Here is a 22623-nt window from a genome sequence, read left to right as displayed (position 1 = left end):
TCCGCTTCCATGGTTCCATCCGCTGCCAGATCCACTCCCAGATATCTAAAACACTTCACTTCCTCCAGTTTTTCTCCATTCAAACTCACCTCCCAATTGACTTGACCCTCAACCCTACTGTACCTAATAACCTTGCTCTTATTCACATTTACTCTTAACTTTCTTCTTCCACACACTTTACCAAACTCAGTCACCAGCTTCTGCAGTTTCTCACATGAATCAGCCACCAGCGCTGTATCATCAGCGAACAACAACTGACTCACTTCCCAAGCTCTCTCATCCCCAACAGACTTCATACTTGCCCCTCTTTCCAAAACTCTTGCATTTACCTCCCTAACAACCCCATCCATAAACAAATTAAACAACCATGGAGACATCACACACCCCTGCCGCAAACCTACATTCACTGAGACCAATCACTTTCCTCTCTTCCTACACGTACACATGCCTTACATCCTCGATAAAAACTTTTCACTGCTTTTAACAACTTTCCTCCCACACCATATATTCTTAATACCTTCCACAGAGCATCTCTATCAACTCTATCATATGCCTTCTCCAGATCCATAAATGCTACATACAAATCCATTTGCTTTTCTAAGTATTTCTCACATACATTCTTCAAAGCAAACACCTGATCCACACATCCTCTACCACTTCTGAAACCACACTGCTCTTCCCCAATCTGATGCTTTGTACATGCCTTCACCCTCTCAATCAATACCCTCCCATATAATTTACCAGGAATACTCAACAAACTTATACCTCTGTAATTTGAGCACTCACTCTTATCACCTTTGCCTTTGTACAATGGCACTATGCACGCATTCCGCCAATCCTCAGTCACCTCACCATGAGTCATACATACATTAAATAACCTTACCAACCAGTCAACAATACAGTCACCCCCTTTTTTAATAAATTCCACTGCAATACCATCCAAACCTGCTGCCTTGCCGGCTTTCATCTTCCGCAAAGCTTTCACTACCTCTTCTCTGTTTACCAAATCAGTTTCCCTAACCCTCTCACTTTGCACACCACCTCGACCAAAACACCCTATATCTGCCACTCTATCATCAAACACATTCAACAAACCTTCAAACTACTCACTCCATCTCCTTCTTACATCACCACTACTTGTTATCACCTCCCCATTAGCCCCCTTCACTGCAGTTCCCATTTGCTCCCTTGTCTTACGCACTTTATTTACCTCCTTCCAAAACATCTTTTTATTCTCTCTGAAATTTAATGATACTCTCTCATCCCAACTCTCATTTGCCCTCTTTTTCACCTCTTGCACCTTTCTCTTGACCTCCTACCTCTTTCTTTTATACCTCTCCCACTCATTTGCATTTTTTCCCTGCAAAAATCGTCCAAATGCCTCTCTCTTCTCTTTCACTAATACTCCTACTTCTTCATCCCACCACTCACTACCTTTTCTAATCAACCCACCTCCCACGCTTCTCATGCCACAAGCATTTTTACGCAAGCCATCACTGCTTCCCTAAATACATCCTATTACTCCCCCGCTCCCCTTACCTCCTTTGTTCTCACTTTTTTCCATTCTGTACTCAGTCTCTCCTGGTACTTCCTCACACAAGTCTCCTTCCCAAGCTCGCTTACTCTCACAATTCTCTTCACCCCAACATTCTCTCTTCTTTTCTGAAAACCCCCGCAAATCTTCACCTTCGCCTCCACAAGATAATGATCAGACATCCCTCCAGTTGCACCTCTCAGCACATTAACATCCAAGAGTCTCTCTTTCGTGCGTCTATCAATTAACACGTAATCCAATAACGCTCTCTGGCCATCACTCCTACTTACATACGTATACTTATGTATATCTCGCTTTTTAAACCAGGTATTCCCAATCACCAGTCCTTTTTTCGGCACATAGATCTACAAGCTCTTCACCATTTCCATTTACCACACTGAACACTCCATGTATACCAATTATTCCCTCAACTGCCACATTACTCACCTTTGCATTCAAATCACCCATCACTATAAACTTGTCTTTTGCATCAAAACCACTAACACACTCATTCAGCTGCTCCCAAAACACTTGCCTCTCATGATCTTTCTTCTCATGCCCAGGTGCATATGCACCAATAATCACCCATCTCTCTCCATCAACTTTCAGTTTTACCCATATTAATCGAGAATTTACTTTCTTACATTCTATCACATACTTCCACAACTCCTGTTTCAGGAGTACTGCTACTCCTTCCCTTGCTCTTGTCCTCTCACTAACCCCTGACTTTACTCCCAAGACATTCCCAAACCACCCTTCCCCTTTACCATTGAGCTTCGTTTCACTCAGAGCCAAAACGTCCAGGTTCCTTTCCTCAAACATACTTCCTATCTCTCCTTTTTTCTCATCTTGGTTACATCCACACACATTTAGACACCCCAGTCTGAGCCTTCGAGGAGGATGAGCACTCCTCGCGTGACTCCTTCTTCTGTTTCCCCTTTTAGAAAGTTAAGATACAAGGAGGGGAGGGTTTCTGGCCCCCCGCTCCCGTCCCCTTTAGTCGCCTTCTACGACACGTGTGGAATGCGTGGGAAGTATTTATATATATATATATATATATATATATATATATATATATATATATATATATATATATATATATATATATATATATATATATATATATATATATATATATATATATATCGAGAACATTATCTCGGAAAGCAAAAATGGGTATGTTTGAAGGAATAGTGGTTCCAACAATGTTGTATGGTTGCGAGGCGTGGGCTATGGATAGAGTTGTGCGCAGGAGGATGGATGTGCTGGAAATGAGATGTTTGAGGACAATGTGTGGTGTGAGGTGGTTTGATCGAGTGAGTAACGTAAGGGTAAAAGAGATGTGTGGAAATAAAAAGAGCGTGGTTGAGAGAGCAGAAGAGGGTGTTTTGAAGTGGTTTGGGCACATGGAGAGAATGAGTGAGGAAAGATTGACCAAGAGGATATATGTGTCGGAGGTGGAGGGAACGAGGAGAAGAGGAAGACCAAATTGGAGGTGGAAAGATGGAGTGAAAAAAATTTTGTGTGATCGGGGCCTGAACATGCAGGAGGGTGAAAGGAGGGCAAGGAATAGAGTGAATTGGAGCGATGTGGTATACCAGGGTTGACGTGCTGTCAGTGGATTGAATCAAGGCATGTGAAGCGTCTGGGGTAAACCATGGAAAGCTGTGTAGGTATGTATATTTGCGTGTGTGGACGTATGTATATACATGTGTATGGGGGGGGGTTGGGCCATTTCTTTCGTCTGTTTCCTTGCGCTACCTCGCAAACGCGGGAGACAGCGACAAAGTATAATAAATAATAAATATATAAATATATATATATATCATATATATATATATATATATATATATATATATATATATATATATATATATATATATATATATATATATATATATATATATATATATATATATCTATCTATCTATATCTATCTATCTATATATATATATATATATATATATATATATATATATATATATATATATATATATATATATATATATATATATAAATGTTACACAAATGATCACTCAGTAACTTAACAAATAGCAACAAAAAGAGAAATATCTATACTGACCTACACACATGGATGATCAAGTTAGTATGATCAAGAAGATAAGTACAAATGAGTACAAATAGTAAAACAGATCAATAAGCAGAAAGAAGCACTTGAAATATCGCAGAGCAGGAACACAATTACTCACGAAGAAACACTTCAAAACAAGTAATCAAGCCCATGAAATCTTTAGAAAAACAAATAATCAAGCAGACTATTACTCAGGAATAGAAAAAAAGTCTTGAAGGAAAATATGCAGGAACACAGGTAATCAAGCAATCGACTACAAAGGAACACAAGCAGTCAAGAAGAGAATTATAACGGAATAGAAATAGTCAGAGCAAGAAACTACACAAGTGTTCAAGCAGAGAAATACACAGACACACTGAGAGAGCATCATCACTTAGTTTTGCCATCACACGTAGCCTGCAGCAGCAGCACGAGAAGCCGTCTTGTCCTGTCTCTCAGCTAGGGCGGTGTGACGTGGCCGTCCTCGGAGCGGCACACCGACAGCTGCAGCAATACATTCTCGTCACTGTCGTCTGGTCTTCCAGTTCCATGTGATGTTTGTTACTAATCATCATAAACTTCATCTGCGTCGCTTTGATAATGGCTAAATCCAAACTTGATGTTGAAGATCAGCGCTCGATTTGTGGGATTACCTTCTAACCAATGTTTACACTTTATGCAACATTTCTTAAGAAGAATTATTTGAGAATTGTCACAAGCAGATTATGAATAGCTAGAGAATGTGTTAACATAAAGAGTGGACGCATGTAGATTCTGGACAGTCATCAGTTTAGGATAGATCAAGCCTGATTATTGACGTCTGTGTCCTCCCACACTAACGTACTTGGTACTTTCATATTTTCTGTTTTATTTCTGATTTTTTCTTATTTTCTAATTTCATATTTTCTCTGTTATACCTGTTATAAGGATCTAAACTTCATTTTGGGGACCCATTTATTGCATTCTTGTGCAATACATGATTGTTATGGTGATCACTTTCGGTTATCTACCAAACTTTTGTATGATAGGTGAGGATATGAAGAAAGAATTGACGCTGACGATACGAAAGAGTGAATAAAATGACCATTGTTTACTTGACGTTTCCTCTGACAAAACATCTCTTTTAAGAGCAATCATTTATTCTTGAAGAAGCCGCCAACAATTTCTTTTTGTGATGAAATACACTTACAGTTTTCTCGTTAAATGATCTTACGATAATTATGAATATCATTTCAAAGGTGAACTTTGGCATAGAGTTTCAGTTAATCAATAAAACAGAATGTACAAGTTATTCATTATAATTATCTTTGCTTTTGATATTACGCTTACATAAAAATTGATGTAAAAACTGCACATCTGTTAGCTGAGGGATATTCAAACTAGATATTTGGATCTTATTCTTTCTGATTATCATTACTGTTTCTTTCTGTTTTTCAGTGTTAAGTATCAATATCATTTCTTTGTTCAATGCTGTCTGTACTAGTAACTGCTGTTGAAGCGTCGTGTAGCCTGATGGTGACCACATGTGTGCCGTGCGACAAGGAATGTCACACAGCCCGGTCATTTATCGCTAATATTTCCTTCAGGCAAACACTCCAGCTGCTAGATGAGTCGCAGTGGCAACAAATTTTCTTTTGCCTGACCTTTGTAAAGGGCCATTAAATCTAAAGCATGTAGAGTGTTGCTGTGTTTCCCTATATTCATCATGTTCCCTGATTTGCTACATATGTTATAATAGTTTTACGTTATGTTTAATTACGTAATGTTTGAGTTATGAGAATGAACTCTACAAGATGTTTATTTTTGTTTACAGACAAATTTCACTTCCGCAAATGGATGAAGATCTGAATTCTTGCGTAAAATTGATATAACTGATATTGGCCTCTTGCCTCATGCGTGTTGTAGACTGGTCATACATACCCTTAGACCGGGATCATATCCCATCGACGTCTTTATGTGTGTATGAGACGACAGACGTAAGGAAATAAAAAGTTGATCAACATAGAGAGCCTTAAAGGGAAATTGGTTTCTATTATCAATAATGGTAAATCAATCGCCGTGTGAAATAAAAGCAAATGATCTGTTTATCCTAATATTAACGGATTTCCCTTATGAAACAGTTGAGTATCGAGCGTTTTCTTACCTACCGATTGTCGTAACACTTCCGTACCTTATAACACAGTATTATAGATATTATGAATATATGCGGGGTTGTTTAATTTGTTTATGGATGGGGTGGTTAGGGAGGTGAACGCAAGAGTTTTGGAGAGAGAGGCAAGTATGCAGTCTGTTGCGGATGAGAGAGCTTTGGAAGTGAGTCAGTTGTTGTTCGCTGATGATACAGCGCTGGTGGCTGATTCGGGTGAGAAACTGCAGAGGTTGGTTACTAAGTTCGGAAAAGTGCGTGAAAGAAGACAGTCGAGAGTAAATATGAATAAGAGCAAGGTTATTAGGTTCAGTAGGGTTGAGGGACAAGTTAATTGAGAAGTAAGTTTGAATGGAGAAAAAATGGAAGAAATGAAGTGTTTTAGATGTCTGGGAGTGGACTTAGCAGCGGATCGAACCATGGACGCGGAAGTGAGTCACAGGGTAGGGGAGTGGGCGAAGGTTCTGGGAACGTTGAAGAATGTGTGGAAGGCGAGAACGTTATCTAGGAGAGCAAAAATGGGCATGTTTGAAGGAATAGTGGTTCTAACAATGGTATTTGGTTGCCAGGCAGGGCTATAGATAGGGTTGTGCGGAGGAGGGTGGATGTGTTAAAAATGAAATGTTTGAAGGCAATATGTGGTGTGAGGTGGTTTGATCGAGTAAGTAATGAAAGGGTAAGAGAGATATGTGGTAAGTCAAAGAGTGTGGTTGAGAGAGCAGAAGAGGGTGTTTTGGAATGGTTTGGTCACATGGAGAGAATGAGCGAGGAAAGACTGAAAAAGAGGATATAAGTGTCATAAATGGAGGAAACAAGGAGAAGCGGGAGACCAACTTCGAGATGGAAGGATGCAGTGAGAAAGATTTTGAGTGATCGCGACTTGAACATATAGAAGGGTGAAAGGCGTGCAAGGAATAGAGTGAATTGGAACGATGTGGTATACCGGGGTCGACGTGCTGTCATTGGATTGAACTAGGTCATGTGAAGCGTCTGCGGTAAACCATGGAAAGTTTTGTGGGGCCTGGATGTAGAAAGGGAGCTGTGGTTTCGGTGCATTACACATGACAGCTAGAGACTGAGTGTGTACGAATGTGGCTTTATTGTCTTTTCTTAGCGTTGCCTTGCTGGAGGGGGATGGAGCGGGGGATGGATGCTACTTCATGTGTGGCGGGGTGGCGACAGGAATGGATGAAGGCAGCAAGTATGAATATGTAAATGTGTCTATATGTATATGTTTGTGTATGTATATGTATGTATACGTTGAAATGTATATGTATGTATATGTGCGTGTGTTGGCGTTTATGTATATACATGTGTGGGTGTGTGGGTGGGTTAGGCCATTCCTCGTCTGTTTCCTTGCGCGGAGACGGTAATTAAGTATAACAAAATACAAAAAAGATAATAAAACAAAAGAAAAAAATGCTCCCAAGACACTACAGAGAACTGTGAGAGGTAGTTAGTTGTTAGGTAATCAATCAACAGAGCCATGGCTTCTGTAAAAGCCCTTAGTCACGACATTAACGGCCCAACAAGGCCGATGGACTGCCAAGCATTCTTTGACCACTCACTTTCTTATGGGTTAAGGAAAAGTCGCTGATACTCTTATATCTAATATCTAAATCTAATAACATTGGTAGATAACTAAAACATCCTTATTCCCTAGTGCAAGGGAGAAATTAGTGGAAGTAAATCCTGTACACGTGTCAGAACATCCTTTGACAAAACAAAAAAGAGTTACTTCTTTCAGTGTAGAACTAACAAAGAAGAAATTAAAGAAAAATGTGCTGAAACTAAGTTCAACACAAAGCAAGTAGTAGACTGTGATTGCCGTCGCACAGCATAATATTGGCGACTTTAAACGGTCTCTGGTGGTAAGAGTTTACTGAAGGCAGCATCAACTGGCTATACATGTCTTTAAGATATGATCGTAGATGTACACACGACCAGCTGCCCGAAGTCTAGGCGTACAGGAGTCCTTCCTCAGCGACGTGTCATGTCCTTCTGGTCAAGTGGTCTGTGTGTGCACGGGAGTCCGGTCGTGAGGCAGTCCATGCTCAGTGACGGCCCACCCTCCTCAGGTCAGGTCGGCCTCTACGTGCACTGCTCACACCGACAAGGTGCGTTTCTTAAATCTTGGTGCCGAATCTTCTTAGCTGCTGCAGTCTTGTTTATGAATGTTTCCTGAAACCCTACTTTCCTACGATTTAATGAGAATTAAAATTTCCACACCAATTGCTCCTAAATTTGTAAGTTGTATTGGAGACTTCAGAAGTTAGGGAAACAAGATATGAGACGTGGGAGAAGCTGCCGCCCTGCGTCATATATCTTCTTATTTGTTAGGGTCACCGTTTTCTTTACATCATGTATCGTGCAGGTTTGTCTACAGTCAAAGCATCTCCTGTATGGCGTGAAACAATAAAACTTCATTGATAACCTATAGAGAAATTACCTTCTTTGGTTAGGAAGTTCATACACTTCTAAAAAAAAAAAAGATGTGATAGTGTTTTGGAAGGAGGTAGAGTAAGTGCGTAAGACAAGAGAACAAATGGGAACATCGGTGAAGGGGGCAAGTAGGCAGATGATAACAAGTAGTGATGAAGTGAGAAGGAAAGGAGAGAATATTTTGAAAGTTTGCTGAATGTGTTTGATGTATAGAGTGGCAGATATAGGGTGTTTTTGGTCGGGGTGGTGTGCGAAGTAAGAGGTTCAGGGAGAATGGTTTGGTGAAAACAGAAGAGATAGTGAAAGCTTTGCGGAAGATGAAAGCCGGCAAGGCGGATGGTTTGGATGGTATTGCAGTGGAATTTATTAAAAAAAGGGGGTGACTGTGTTGTTGATTGGTTGGCAAGGACATTCAATGTATGTGTGGATCATGGTGAAGTGCCTGAGGATTGGCGGAATGCATGCATACTACCATCGTACAAAGGCAAAGGGGATAAAGGTGAGTGTTCAAATTACAGAGGTATAAGTCTGTGGAGTATGCCTGGAAATCATATTGGAGGGTATTGATTGAGAGGGTAAAGGCGTGTACAGAGCATCAGATTGGGGGAGAGCGGTGTGGTTTCAGAAGTGGCAGAGGATGTGTGGATCAGGTATTTCCTTTGAAGAATGTATGTGAGAAATACTTAGAAAAACAGATGGATTAGTATATAGCATTTATGAATCTAGAAAAGGCATATGATACGGTGGATAGAGATGCTTTGTAGAAGGTTATAAGAGTATATGGTGTGGGAAGTAAATGCTAGAAGCAGTGAAAAGTTTTTCACAAAGGATGTAAGGAATGTGTACGAGTAGGAAGAGAGGAAAGTGATTGGTTCCCAGCGAATGACGGTTCGCGGCAGGGGTGCTTGATGTCAGCCATGGTTTTTTGATTTGTTTATGGATGGAGTGGTTAGCGAGGAGAATGCAGGAGTTTTGGAGAGAGGGGCAAGTATTCAGTCCGCTGTGGATAAGAGGAAAATATGTACGGTGTGAGGTGGTTTGATCGAGTAAGTAATGAAAGGGTAAGACAGATGTGTGGTAATAAAAACTGTGGTTGAGAAAGCAGAAGAGTGTGTGTTGAAATGGTTCGGACACATGGAGAGAATGAGTGAGAAAAGACTGACAAAGAGGATATATGTGTCAGAGGTGAAAAGAGGAAGGAGAAGCGGGAGACCAAGTTGGAGGTGGAAGGATGCAATGAAAAAGATCTTGAGCGATCGGGGCCTGAACATACAGGAGTGTGAAAGGCGTGAAAGGAATAGAGTGAATTGGGACGATGTGATATACCGGGGTCGACGTGCTGTCAATGGATTAAAGCAGGGCATGTGAGGCGTCTGGGGTTAGCCATGGAAAAGTCTGTGGGGCCTGGATGTGGAAAGGGAGCTGTGGTTTCGGTGCATTACACATGACAGCTAGAGACTGAGTGTGAACGAATGTGGCCTTTTTTGTCTGTTCCTGGCGCTGCCTCGCTGGAGGGGGAAGGGGAGGGATACTATTTTCGTGTGTGGCGGGTGTTGACGAGAATGGATGAAGGCAGCAAGTATGGATATGTACATGTGTATATATGTGTTTGTTTGTGTATGTATATGTATGTATACGTTGAAATGTATAGGTATGTATATGTGCTTGTGTGGGCGTTTATGTGTATACATGTGTATGCGGGTGGGTTGGGTCATTTTTCGTTTGTGTCCTTGCGCTACCTCGCTAACGCGGGAGATCGTGGTTAAGTATAATAGATATATGATGAATATGATATAATAAGTATAAAAGATTATGAATACAGATTTCAAAGCACAAATACCAACGATATCACACACACACACACACACACACACACACACACACACACACACACACACACACACACACACACACATACACACACACACACACACACACACAAGCAGGAAATGAAGATATGAAAAGAACAGAGAGGAAACAAGTTTCAGAGAGGTGAGACCTTAGGTTCATAACCACTCATATTCCCCGACTGTTTCTACACACTAACCAGGTTACTCAAGTTCACTAGATTCTCGTCAAAGCGAGAGCTCTCATCCTACCTTGGTCAGATTGCACGCTCCTTATCTGACTTCCAGAACTTTTACTCTTTATTACCGTCTCCCTCCCAATCCTTGTCATGATGCTGGCTTTCTCCTTACCCTACTTGACTGCTGGCATCATTTCTATCTTCCTTAAAGATGCTAACAGTTTTCCATTCTGATTCAGGCTGTAAGTACTTTTCGCAACCTCATCAGACTGACTGCACCTTCCTTAGCCTCATTAGGCTGCCATTGTCTTTTTCCTCCTCTTGAGGTTACCTTCCTCTCCTATTTCTGTCTTCGTCGTTAGTTCGTTAGCTCCTTCCCACTCCTTGTCAGGTTGACAGAACGTGCTTTATCCTGGTTTGGATGACAGCATCCCTCTTTCCTTCCTTAGCATATGAGCAGTTACCTCAGAGTTATATGGTCAGCATCTTCCTTCTCAACGTCGGCATGCCTGTCAGACGTCCTATTCTTCTCCTCTTAGTTACCAACATCTTATCCTTGTCAATCTAACAGCTGTCGCACTAACTGTCAGGCTGCCATGAACCTTTTCCTCTCGTTAGAGTGTCAGACAACCATTGCTCTCCTAAATCTGGTCAGGTAAGATCGCAATCGTTGTCTCGGTCATTTTGCCGCCTCAACACATTCACTTTGTTAGGATCCTTCTCACCGTTCTTAAGATTACACCATATTCCATACCTTAGTCAAGGTACTTGCACCCACTCTTATTTTCCGCTTCTCTAAAAGTTTAATCAAAATTTGTGACATATCAACATGGTTTATTGATCTTGTTCTGACTCAGATTTTTCACTCTGCTAAAGTTACTTTCATCTCCTGCATCCATTTCAGTGTGCCAGCATTTTTCTCACCCAGACCTGGTTGTTTGGTGGGTCCTGGCATAGTTCTCACGTTGCTCTTGCTCCGGCAGGTTTCGATTCTGGCATTTCGGTGAATGGGTGGAAGTGATCATCGATGACCGGCTGCCCACATTCAAGGGTCGCCTGGTATACCTCCACTCCACTGACCCCTCAGAATTCTGGGCGGCGCTCCTCGAGAAAGCTTATGCCAAGTGAGTCACGACTTATAGTAAAGATTATCTGGTTGTAACAAGTGAATGTTATGTTATTCCAGGTGTGTGCCAGCATACACCAGGTGAATGGTGGGTATAAAAGTTTCATATTGGGTTAGGAATGTCAGGTGTTAGGTTAAGTCAAATGTCAAAGAATATGTTCAGTGAGCGTTGAGTTATTTCATGTGAATGTCGGGATAAACTAAGGGAGTGTGACAGTTTATACTACATGAATGTCATTTCATTCTGGAAGGTGAGTTTACATCAGGTAGGCGCTGATATATACCAAAGTAGTTTTAGGTCATTGATATACGCTATCACTAATCACCACCGATAATAACCTTCATCACCTTTTGCCCTTTATCACAGCCATTACCACATACCACCAATACCCATCGTTACCACACAATGGAACGGTACCATCTGTTACTAATCATTACGACCAGTCCCAACCTGTACCACCTGCTACTTCAATCCTCCGTCGCTATTTACCACCAAAACCCACCCCAACCATTCACCATCTCTGGATATCACCAAGTGTGATACAACGATCATTACCTTCAAACAATAAATATTACCATCTACCCTCACTACCCTTCATCATAATACGTGGGAGCAAAGATGGTTATGTATGAAGGAATAGTAGTTCCAACAATGTGATGTGGTTGCTAGGCATGGCCTATAGATAGAGTAAAAGAGATGTGTGGAAGTCAAGTGTTTGGTTGCTAGAGCAGAAAAGGGTGTGTTGAAATAGTTTGGACATATATAGAGAATGAGTGAGGAAATATTGACAAAGAGGATATATGCGTCTGAGTTGAAGGGAACAAGGAGAAACAGAAGACGAAATTGGAGGCGGAAAGATGGAGTGAAAACGATTTTGAGAGATCGGGGTCTGACCATACAGGAGGGGTAGAGGCGTGTATGGAATAGATTGAATTGGAACGATATGGTATACCAGGGTAGACGTGCTATCAATGGACTGAACCAGGGCATGTAAAACGTCTGGGTAAACCATGGAAAGTTGTGAGAGGCCCGGATGTGGATAGGGAGGTGTGGTTTCGGTGCGTAACTCATGACAGATAGAGTGCGTGTTACCTGATGTGCCTTACTTCGTCTGTTTTCTGGCGCTATCTCGCTGACACAGGGGGTGACGAATGGGTGTGAGGGAAGAGAAAAAAATGCATATTTTCTTTTTTCTTTTTCCTCATGCTTTTCTGCTGTTTCCTATGGGAGGAGTGGTGTCAGGAATAGATGAAGGCGAGAAGTAAGGTGCGCGTTCGTATGCACTTTGTTCGTGTATATATATATATATATATATATATATATATATATAAAGAAAGTTAAGAGTAAATGTGAATAAGAGCAAGGTTATTAGGTACAGTAGGGTTGAGGGTCAAGTCAATTGGGAGGTGAGTTTGAATGGGGAAAAACTGGAGGAAGTGAAGTGTTTTAGATATCTGGGAGTGGATCTGGCAGCGGATGGAACCATGGAAGCGGAAGTGGATCATAGGGTGGGGGAGGGGGCGAAAATCCTGGGGGCCTTGAAGAATGTGTGGAAGTCGAGAACATTATCTCGGAAAGCAAAAATGGGTATGTTTGAAGGAATGGTGGTTCCAACAATGCTGTATGGTTGCGAGGCGTGGGCTATGGATAGAGTTGTGCGCAGGAGGATGGATGTGCTGGAAATGAGATGTTTGAGGACAGTGTGTGGTGTGAGGTGGTTTGATCGAGTGAGTAACCTAAGGGTAAGAGAGATGTGTGGAAATAAAAAGAGCGTGGTTGAGAGAGCAGAAGAGGGTGTTTTGAAGTGGTTTGGGCACATGGAGAGGATGAGTGAGGAAAGATTGACCAAGAGGATATATGTGTCGGAGGTGGAGGGAACGAGGAGAAGAGGGAGACCAAATTGGAGGTGGAAAGATGGAGTGAAAAAGATTTTGTGTGATCGGGGCCTGAACATGCAGGAGGGTGAAAGGAGGGCAAGGAATAGAGTGAATTGGAGCGATGTGGTATACCGGGGTTGACGTGCTGTCAGTGGATTGAAGCAGGGCATGTGAAGCGTCTGGGGTAAACCATGGAAAGCTGTGTAGGTATGTATATTTGCGTGTGTGGACGTATGTATATACATGTGTATGGGGGGGGGGCCATTTCTTTCGTCTGTTTCCTTGCGCTACCTCGCAAACGCGGGAGACAGCGACAAAGTATAATAATAATAATAATGATATATATATATATATATATATATATATATATATATATATATATATATATATATATATATATATATATATATATATATATATATATATATATATATATATATATATATATATTTATATATATATATATATAAAAGAAATGACATCTCGGGTATAATGAAAAGGAGAAAAATACAAGAAAATCTCTCATTAATCTCCCGCTAAGTTTAGTAACATGTTCTCATAGATCTAGATAATTAATCCAATCTATATTCTGCTGCAGGTTATATGGGAGCTACGAGAACCTCCAGCAAGGCTTTACAACGAGAGCACTGCAGGACCTGACAGGGGGTATTGTGCAGAGCTTCAGCCTGACTATGCAGGACAAGTTCCTCACCTACCAGGTGCTCAACTCTGCCGTACCCCGTTCTACACTTCTTGTCGCCTCCATCAACCTGGTAAGACTTTCCCATGATCATGTGACTATTTGTTTTTGTGTAGTCACATATTCTGCCCAGGTGGTTCAATAATGTCCCATGAACATTTCCATGTCTTTGGTGGTTTTGTAAACGTCTCATACTCTTCCTTAGTTATTCGCTCATTTCTCATTTCTTATGGATTTTTTCATGATCCACTTTTGTTACCCTGTTCATCTTGTTAAGCTTTATGAGAAGAGACTCAAAGATCGAAAATCATTCTCTTTGAAACAACGTAATCTTCGAAGAAATCTAATAGAAGTTTTCATAGTACTGAAAATTAAAGCAAACTGAAATATGAAGACTCTCACACAGTGGAAAACCTCGACAACCAAACATAAAGGTTTGAAATTAAGAATGATAAATGTAGTAGCTACGCGGGCAGATCTTTTTATTGTAGAGTTTTAGAACAATGGAATAACTTACCACTGGATGCTGTCAATGCTGAGCCTACCATTACCTTCAAATCAAGGCTAGACAAATTATTAAGTGATATGTATTATCAGCGAATATGCCTGTTTCAAAAAGGAAAAGCAAACATTGAAATATTATGCCTTAGAATTGAACCATTTTCCTTTCGTTTAAGAACTAACCCTCCTCTCAGGAGAACCCAGCTGTAGTCAGAGTTAGGAACTATGCCGTTCACGTATTCACATCTTGCTATAGGCTATTCATAGCAGTATACTGTCTCCATAACACATTTTGCTCCTTCTCGGCTTCTTTCCCGCCAGATGTTCTGCTGGAGGGAGTGGTGGGAGGAGAGTCACCTTCTGTTTTACTAACCAGACAGTACTGTAAATATGATCGTGACTTCAGGACATAATTACTGTCGACCAACAGATAACCTTGTCATAGACCTAAAGGTTTCATGTTATCTATCTTTCCCATGTACTACTTTGCCCCTTCTCAATTCTTAAGTTGTCCATCTTCATAGATTCTTCTGCTCCATCTCAGTCCTCTAGTGGTTCCTTGAGCGCCCATAACCATCTTCAGTCTCCTGGCTGTTCCTGTAAAGGTTTATAATCCACCTCAATCCTCTGAGGTATACCATTATCAGAAAAGAATTGATTCCCTCTGTCTCATGGTGCTCCTCAGTCCATTTTCACTCCTCATCCCACCTCAGATTTCCTCAATCCTTTCTTCATTATACCAATGTCTCAAGCTTCACGTAAGCCGAGTGTTAAGACTCAGTCTTCTGTTAGTCTCTGGATTTATCCAAGGTCCTGATCAGTCATCTGCTGATCTCTGTCGGTGGGTAGAATGTAACGCCCCCACCCCCCCAGCCCCAACCTTCCTTTTTTTTCACTCACACGTAGAAAAAAGGAAAAAGGAATTCATACCTCAATGTGCTACACATTGTACTGTGGGTATGACAAGAACTAATTCGCTGTTAATTTGCATAAAGAAAGGATTTATTATCACTTTATCTGATTTCAATTCAAATGTATCAATTTCTATTTTGATACTGTGTATAAATGAATTATTTTATGAGGAGCCGCACGAAAGGGTCATTAAATGGCGCCACCGAAAGAAACGACTAGATATGACCTACAATAGATAGACAGGCAGACATATAGATAAATATATGGATATGCATTAGATAAGCCTCAGCTGTCTTCATGCCAATCATTCCCCACATGCAGGAGAAGGATAACAAGAGGAACCTGCGACTCAGGAATGGACTAGTGACGCAGCACGCCTACAGCGTCACGGGCTTGGCCAGGGTCAGAAGCAAGCTGGGAGAGACTCCCCTCGTCAGGTGGGTACTTACTCCACCCTTGATATATGATTATTGTAGATTTATGTTTCTTATGGTGAGTCTCATGGTCTACCAGGATGTCAAATATATTAACATACATATGTGTTATATTTTCATATTAAGAAAATTATCAGAGTCTATGGTATTTTTATGACTAAACGAACTGGATGAAGTAACATCAAAATCAAATTCTTTCTTTCCTCTCTCTGTCTGTTTCTTTTCATGTTCTTTTATTTATACCTAGCTGCATTTTCCTTCCTTCGCGAGTTAGTATTGACGAACAATAACCAAATTTACACACAGCTCGTCTCTAGTTGTCATCTATCATTAATGCACAGAAACCAAGGTCTAACACCCATCTTGGTTTATCTTGAGTGCTTCATGCCTTGGTTCAGCCCATCAATATAGCAGTTCGGTCTTCGTGCATCTCATGTTACATTTATTTTCATCCAACGCGCACCTCTGACATTCCTGATAGTTCAGGCCCCGTTGGAATTAGGCTTTTCCGTCTTGTTAGTGATGTTGGATTTGGATTATGTCTCGCTCGAATGGTTTTACTCCTTGTTTATCTCATCTCTGCCGCTGACCCAATAGAACTACGAAGTAGACTTCCAATCCAGATAATATACTGAGCTGATAAAGTCGTAGATATAACGGGATTCTTCAGTTCAGATGAGGTCGAACACTAGCCAGTGTTACGCAATCGTTGCGTCTGATTTCACTTCGATCGCTAAATTACTCATGATCTGGTGACACGACCATGGTGTAGTAACACCACTATGGTGTGGTAACACCACTATGGTCTGGTGACTTCACCATGGTCTGGTGACACCACTATGGTCTGGTGACTTCACCATGGTCTGGTGACACCACCATGGTCTAGTGACACCACTATGGTGTGGTAACACCACTATGGTCTGGTGACACCACTATGGTGTGGTAACACCACCATGGTCTAGTGACACCACTATGGTCTGGTGACTTCACCATGGTCTGGTGACACCACCATGGTGTGGTAACACCACCATGGTCTAGTGACACCACTATGGTCTGGTGACACCACTATGGTCTGGTGACTTCACCATGGTCTGGTGACACCACTATGGTCTGGTGACACCACCATGGTGTGGTAACACCACCATTGTCTGGTGACACCACCATGGTGTGGTAACACCACTATGGTCTGGTGACTTCACCATGGTCTGGTGACACCACCATGGTCTGGTGAGACCACCATGGTCTGGTGAGACCACCATGGTCTGGTGACACCACCATGGTCTAGTGACACCACTATGGTGTGGTAACACCACTATGGTCTGGTGACTTCACCATGGTCTGGTGACACCACTATGGTCTGGTGACACCACCATGGTCTAGTGACACCACTATGGTGTGGTAACACCACCATGGTCTAGTGACACCACTATGGTCTGGTGACTTCACCATGGTCTGGTGACACCACTATGGTGTGGTAACACCACCATTGTCTGGTGACACCACTATGGTCTGGTGACTTCACCATGGTCTGGTGACACCACCATGGTCTAGTGACACCACTATGGTCTGGTGACACCACCATGGTCTAGTGACACCACTATGGTGTGGTAACACCACCATGGTCTAGTGACACCACTATGGTCTGGTGACACCACTATGGTCTGGTGACTTCACCATGGTCTGGTGACACCACCATGGTGTGGTAACACCACCATTGTCTGGTGACACCACTATGGTCTGGTGACACCACCATGGTCTGGTGAGACCACCATGGTCTGGTGACACCACTATGGTCTGGTGACTTCACCATGGTCTGGTGACACCACCATGGTGTGGTAACACCACTATGGTCTGGTGACACCACTATGGTCTGGTGACTTCACCATGGTCTGGTGACACCACTATGGTCTGGTGACTTCACCATGGTCTGGTGACACCACCATGGTGTGGTAACACCACCATGGTCTGGTAACCCCACCATGGTCTGGTAACCCCACCATGGTCTGGTGACACCACTATGGTGTGGTAACACCACTATGGTGTGGTAACACCACCATGGTCTAGTGACACCACTATGGTGTGGTAACACCACCATTGTCTGGTGACACCACCATGGTCTAGTGACACCACTATGGTGTGGTAACACCACTATGGTGTGGTAACACCACCATGGTCTAGTGACACCACTATGGTCTGGTGACTTCACCATGGTCTGGTGACACCACTATGGTGTGGTAACACCACCATTGTCTGGTGACACCACCATGGTCTAGTGACACCACTATGGTCTGGTGACACCACTATGGTCTGGTGACTTCACCATGGTCTGGTGACACCACCATGGTCTAGTGACACCACTATGGTCTGGTGACTTCACCATGGTCTGGTGACACCACTATGGTGTGGTAACACCACCATGGTCTGGTGACACCACTATGGTGTGGTAACACCACCATTGTCTGGTGACACCACCATGGTCTGGTAACCCCACCATGGTCTGGTGAGACCACCATGGTCTGGTGAGACCACCATGGTCTGGTGACACCACCATGGTCTAGTGACACCACTATGGTCTGGTGACACCACTATGGTCTGGTGACTTCACCATGGTCTGGTGAGACCACCATGGTCTGGTGAGACCACCATGGTCTGGTGAGACCACCATGGTCTGGTGACACCACCATGGTGTGGTAACACCACTATGGTCTGGTGACTTCACCATGGTCTGGTGAGACCACCATGGTCTGGTGACACCACCATGGTCTAGTGACACCACTATGGTGTGGTAACACCACTATGGTGTGGTAACACCACTATGGTGTGGTAACACCACTATGGTGTGGTAACACCACCATTGTCTGGTGACACCACTATGGTGTGGTAACACCACTATGGTGTGGTAACACCACCATGGTGTGGTAACACCACTATGGTGTGGTAACACCACCATTGTCTGGTGACACCACTATGGTCTGGTGACTTCACCATGGTCTGGTGACACCACTATGGTGTGGTAACACCACCATTGTCTGGTGACACCACTATGGTCTGGTGACTTCACCATGGTCTGGTGACACCACTATGGTGTGGTAACACCACCATTGTCTGGTGACACCACCATGGTCTGGTGACACCACCATGGTCTAGTGACACCACTATGGTGTGGTAACACCACCATGGTGTGGTAACACCACCATGGTCTGGTGACACCACTATGGTCTGGTGACTTCACCATGGTCTGGTGACACCACCATGGTCTAGTGACACCACTATGGTCTGGTGACACCACCATGGTGTGGTAACACCACTATGGTGTGGTAACACCACCATGGTCTGGTGACACCACTATGGTCTGGTGACACCACCATGGTCTAGTGACACCACTATGGTCTGGTGACTTCACCATGGTCTGGTGAGACCACCATGGTCTGGTGACACCACTATGGTCTGGTGACACCACTATGGTGTGGTAACACCACCATTGTCTGGTGACACCACTATGGTCTGGTGACACCACTATGGTCTGGTGACTTCACCATGGTCTGGTGACACCACTATGGTGTGGTAACACCACCATGGTCTAGTGACACCACTATGGTCTGGTGACTTCACCATGGTCTGGTGACACCACCATGGTGTGGTAACACCACTATGGTCTGGTGACTTCACCATGGTCTGGTGACACCACCATGGTCTAGTGACACCACTATGGTCTGGTGACTTCACCATGGTCTGGTGACACCACCATGGTCTAGTGACACCACTATGGTCTGGTGACACCACTATGGTGTGGTAACACCACTATGGTGTGGTAACACCACCATGGTGTGGTAACACCACCATGGTCTAGTGACACCACTATGGTGTGGTAACACCACCATGGTCTAGTGACACCACTATGGTGTGGTAACACCACTATGGTGTGGTAACACCACTATGGTCTGGTGACTTCACCATGGTCTGGTGACACCACTATGGTGTGGTAACACCACTATGGTCTGGTGACACCACTATGGTCTGGTGACTTCACCATGGTCTGGTGACACCACCATGGTCTGGTGACACCACCATGGTCTGGTGACACCACTATGGTGTGGTAACACCACCATGGTCTAGTGACACCACTATGGTGTGGTAACACCACCATTGTCTGGTGACACCACCATGGTGTGGTAACACCACTATGGTCTGGTGACTTCACCATGGTCTGGTGACACCACCATGGTCTAGTGACACCACTATGGTGTGGTAACACCACTATGGTGTGGTAACACCACCATTGTCTGGTGACACCACCATGGTCTGGTGAGACCACCATGGTCTGGTGAGACCACCATGGTCTGGTGACACCACTATGGTGTGGTAACACCACCATGGTCTAGTGACACCACTATGGTGTGGTAACACCACTATGGTGTGGTAACACCACTATGGTGTGGTAACACCACTATGGTGTGGTAACACCACCATGGTCTAGTGACACCACTATGGTGTGGTAACACCACCATGGTCTAGTGACACCACTATGGTGTGGTAACACCACTATGGTGTGGTAACACCACTATGGTCTGGTGACTTCACCATGGTCTGGTGACACCACCATGGTGTGGTAACACCACTATGGTGTGGTAACACCACCATGGTCTGGTGAGACCACCATGGTCTGGTGACACCACTATGGTCTGGTGACTTCACCATGGTCTGGTGACACCACTATGGTCTGGTGACACCACTATGGTGTGGTAACACCACCATTGTCTGGTGACACCACTATGGTGTGGTAACACCACCATGGTGTGGTAACACCACTATGGTCTGGTGACTTCACCATGGTCTGGTGACACCACCATGGTCTAGTGACACCACTATGGTGTGGTAACACCACCATGGTCTAGTGACACCACTATGGTGTGGTAACACCACCATGGTCTGGTGAGACCACCATGGTCTGGTGAGACCACCATGGTCTGGTGGACACCACCATGGTGTGGTAACACCACTATGGTGTGGTAACACCACCATTGTCTGGTGACACCACTATGGTGTGGTAACACCACTATGGTGTGGTAACACCACCATGGTCTAGTGACACCACTATGGTGTGGTAACACCACCATGGTCTAGTGACACCACTATGGTCTGGTGACACCACTATGGTCTGGTGACTTCACCATGGTCTGGTGACACCACTATGGTCTGGTGACTTCACCATGGTCTGGTGACACCACTATGGTGTGGTAACACCACCATGGTCTAGTGACACCACTATGGTCTGGTGACACCACTATGGTGTGGTAACACCACCATGGTCTAGTGACACCACTATGGTCTGGTGACACCACTATGGTCTGGTGACACCACTATGGTGTGGTAACACCACTATGGTCTGGTGACTTCACCATGGTCTGGTGACACCACTATGGTGTGGTAACACCACTATGGTCTGGTGACACCACTATGGTGTGGTAACACCACCATGGTGTGGTAACACCACCATGGTTGGTGACACCACCATGGTCTGGTGACACCACTATGGTCTGGTGACTTCACCATGGTCTGGTGACACCACCATGGTCTAGTGACACCACTATGGTGTGGTAACACCACCATGGTCTGGTGAGACCACCATGGTCTGGTGAGACCACCATGGTCTGGTGAGACCACCATGGTCTGGTGACACCACTATGGTGTGGTAACACCACCATGGTCTAGTGACACCACTATGGTGTGGTAACACCACCATGGTGTGGTAACACCACCATGGTGTGGTAACACCACCATGGTCTGGTGAGACCACCATGGTCTGGTGACACCACTATGGTGTGGTAACACCACTATGGTGTGGTAACACCACCATTGTCTGGTGACACCACCATGGTCTAGTGACACCACTATGGTGTGGTAACACCACCATGGTCTGGTGACACCACTATGGTCTGGTGACACCACCATGGTGTGGTAACACCACTATGGTCTGGTGACTTCACCATGGTCTGGTGAGACCACCATGGTCTGGTGGACACCACCATGGTCTAGTGACACCACTATGGTGTGGTAACACCACTATGGTGTGGTAACACCACCATGGTCTAGTGACACCACTATGGTGTGGTAACACCACCATTGTCTGGTGACACCACTATGGTGTGGTAACACCACCATGGTCTAGTGACACCACTATGGTGTGGTAACACCACTATGGTGTGGTAACACCACCATGGTCTAGTGACACCACTATGGTGTGGTAACACCACCATGGTGTGGTAACACCACCATTGTCTGGTGACACCACTATGGTCTGGTGACACCACCATGGTCTAGTGACACCACTATGGTGTGGTAACACCACCATGGTCTAGTGACACCACTATGGTCTGGTGACACCACCATGGTCTGGTGAGACCACCATGGTCTGGTGACACCACCATGGTGTGGTAACACCACTATGGTGTGGTAACACCACCATTGTCTGGTGACACCACCATGGTCTGGTGAGACCACCACGGTCTGGTGACACCACCATGGTGTGGTAACACCACTATAGTATGGTAACACCACCATTGTCTGGTGACACCACCATGGTGTGGTAACACCACTATGGTGTGGTAACACCACCATGGTCTGGTGACACCACCATGGTGTGGTAACACCACTATGGTGTGGTAACACCACCATGGTCTGGTGACACCACCATGGTGTGGCAACACCACCATGGTGTGCTAACACCACCATGGTGTGGTAACACCACTATGGTGTGGTAACACCACCATGGTCTGGTGACACTACCATGATCTGGTGACACGACCATGGTGTAGTAACACCACCATAGTCTGGTGACGCCACTATGGTGTAG

At 44.0% G+C, this 22623-nt stretch overlaps 1 protein-coding gene across 1 annotated transcript in view; it reads left to right on the top strand.

Annotated features, from left to right (window-relative positions):
* LOC139763651 (calpain-9-like) overlaps window positions 1-22623 on the top strand; it is a 299394-nt gene that overhangs the window by 236108 nt on the left and 40663 nt on the right. The window contains exons 5-7 of the mRNA XM_071690288.1: window positions 11203-11343; window positions 13822-13996; window positions 15658-15773. Coding sequence (XP_071546389.1) covers window positions 11203-11343; window positions 13822-13996; window positions 15658-15773 — 432 coding nt within the window. The remainder of the gene's footprint in view (window positions 1-11202; window positions 11344-13821; window positions 13997-15657; window positions 15774-22623) is intronic.

This window comes from Panulirus ornatus, chromosome 1 (genome assembly GCF_036320965.1).
Source record: "Panulirus ornatus isolate Po-2019 chromosome 1, ASM3632096v1, whole genome shotgun sequence".
NCBI classification, from domain to species: Eukaryota; Metazoa; Arthropoda; class Malacostraca; order Decapoda; family Palinuridae; genus Panulirus; species Panulirus ornatus.
This window is presented reverse-complemented; position numbering and strand designations above follow the sequence as displayed.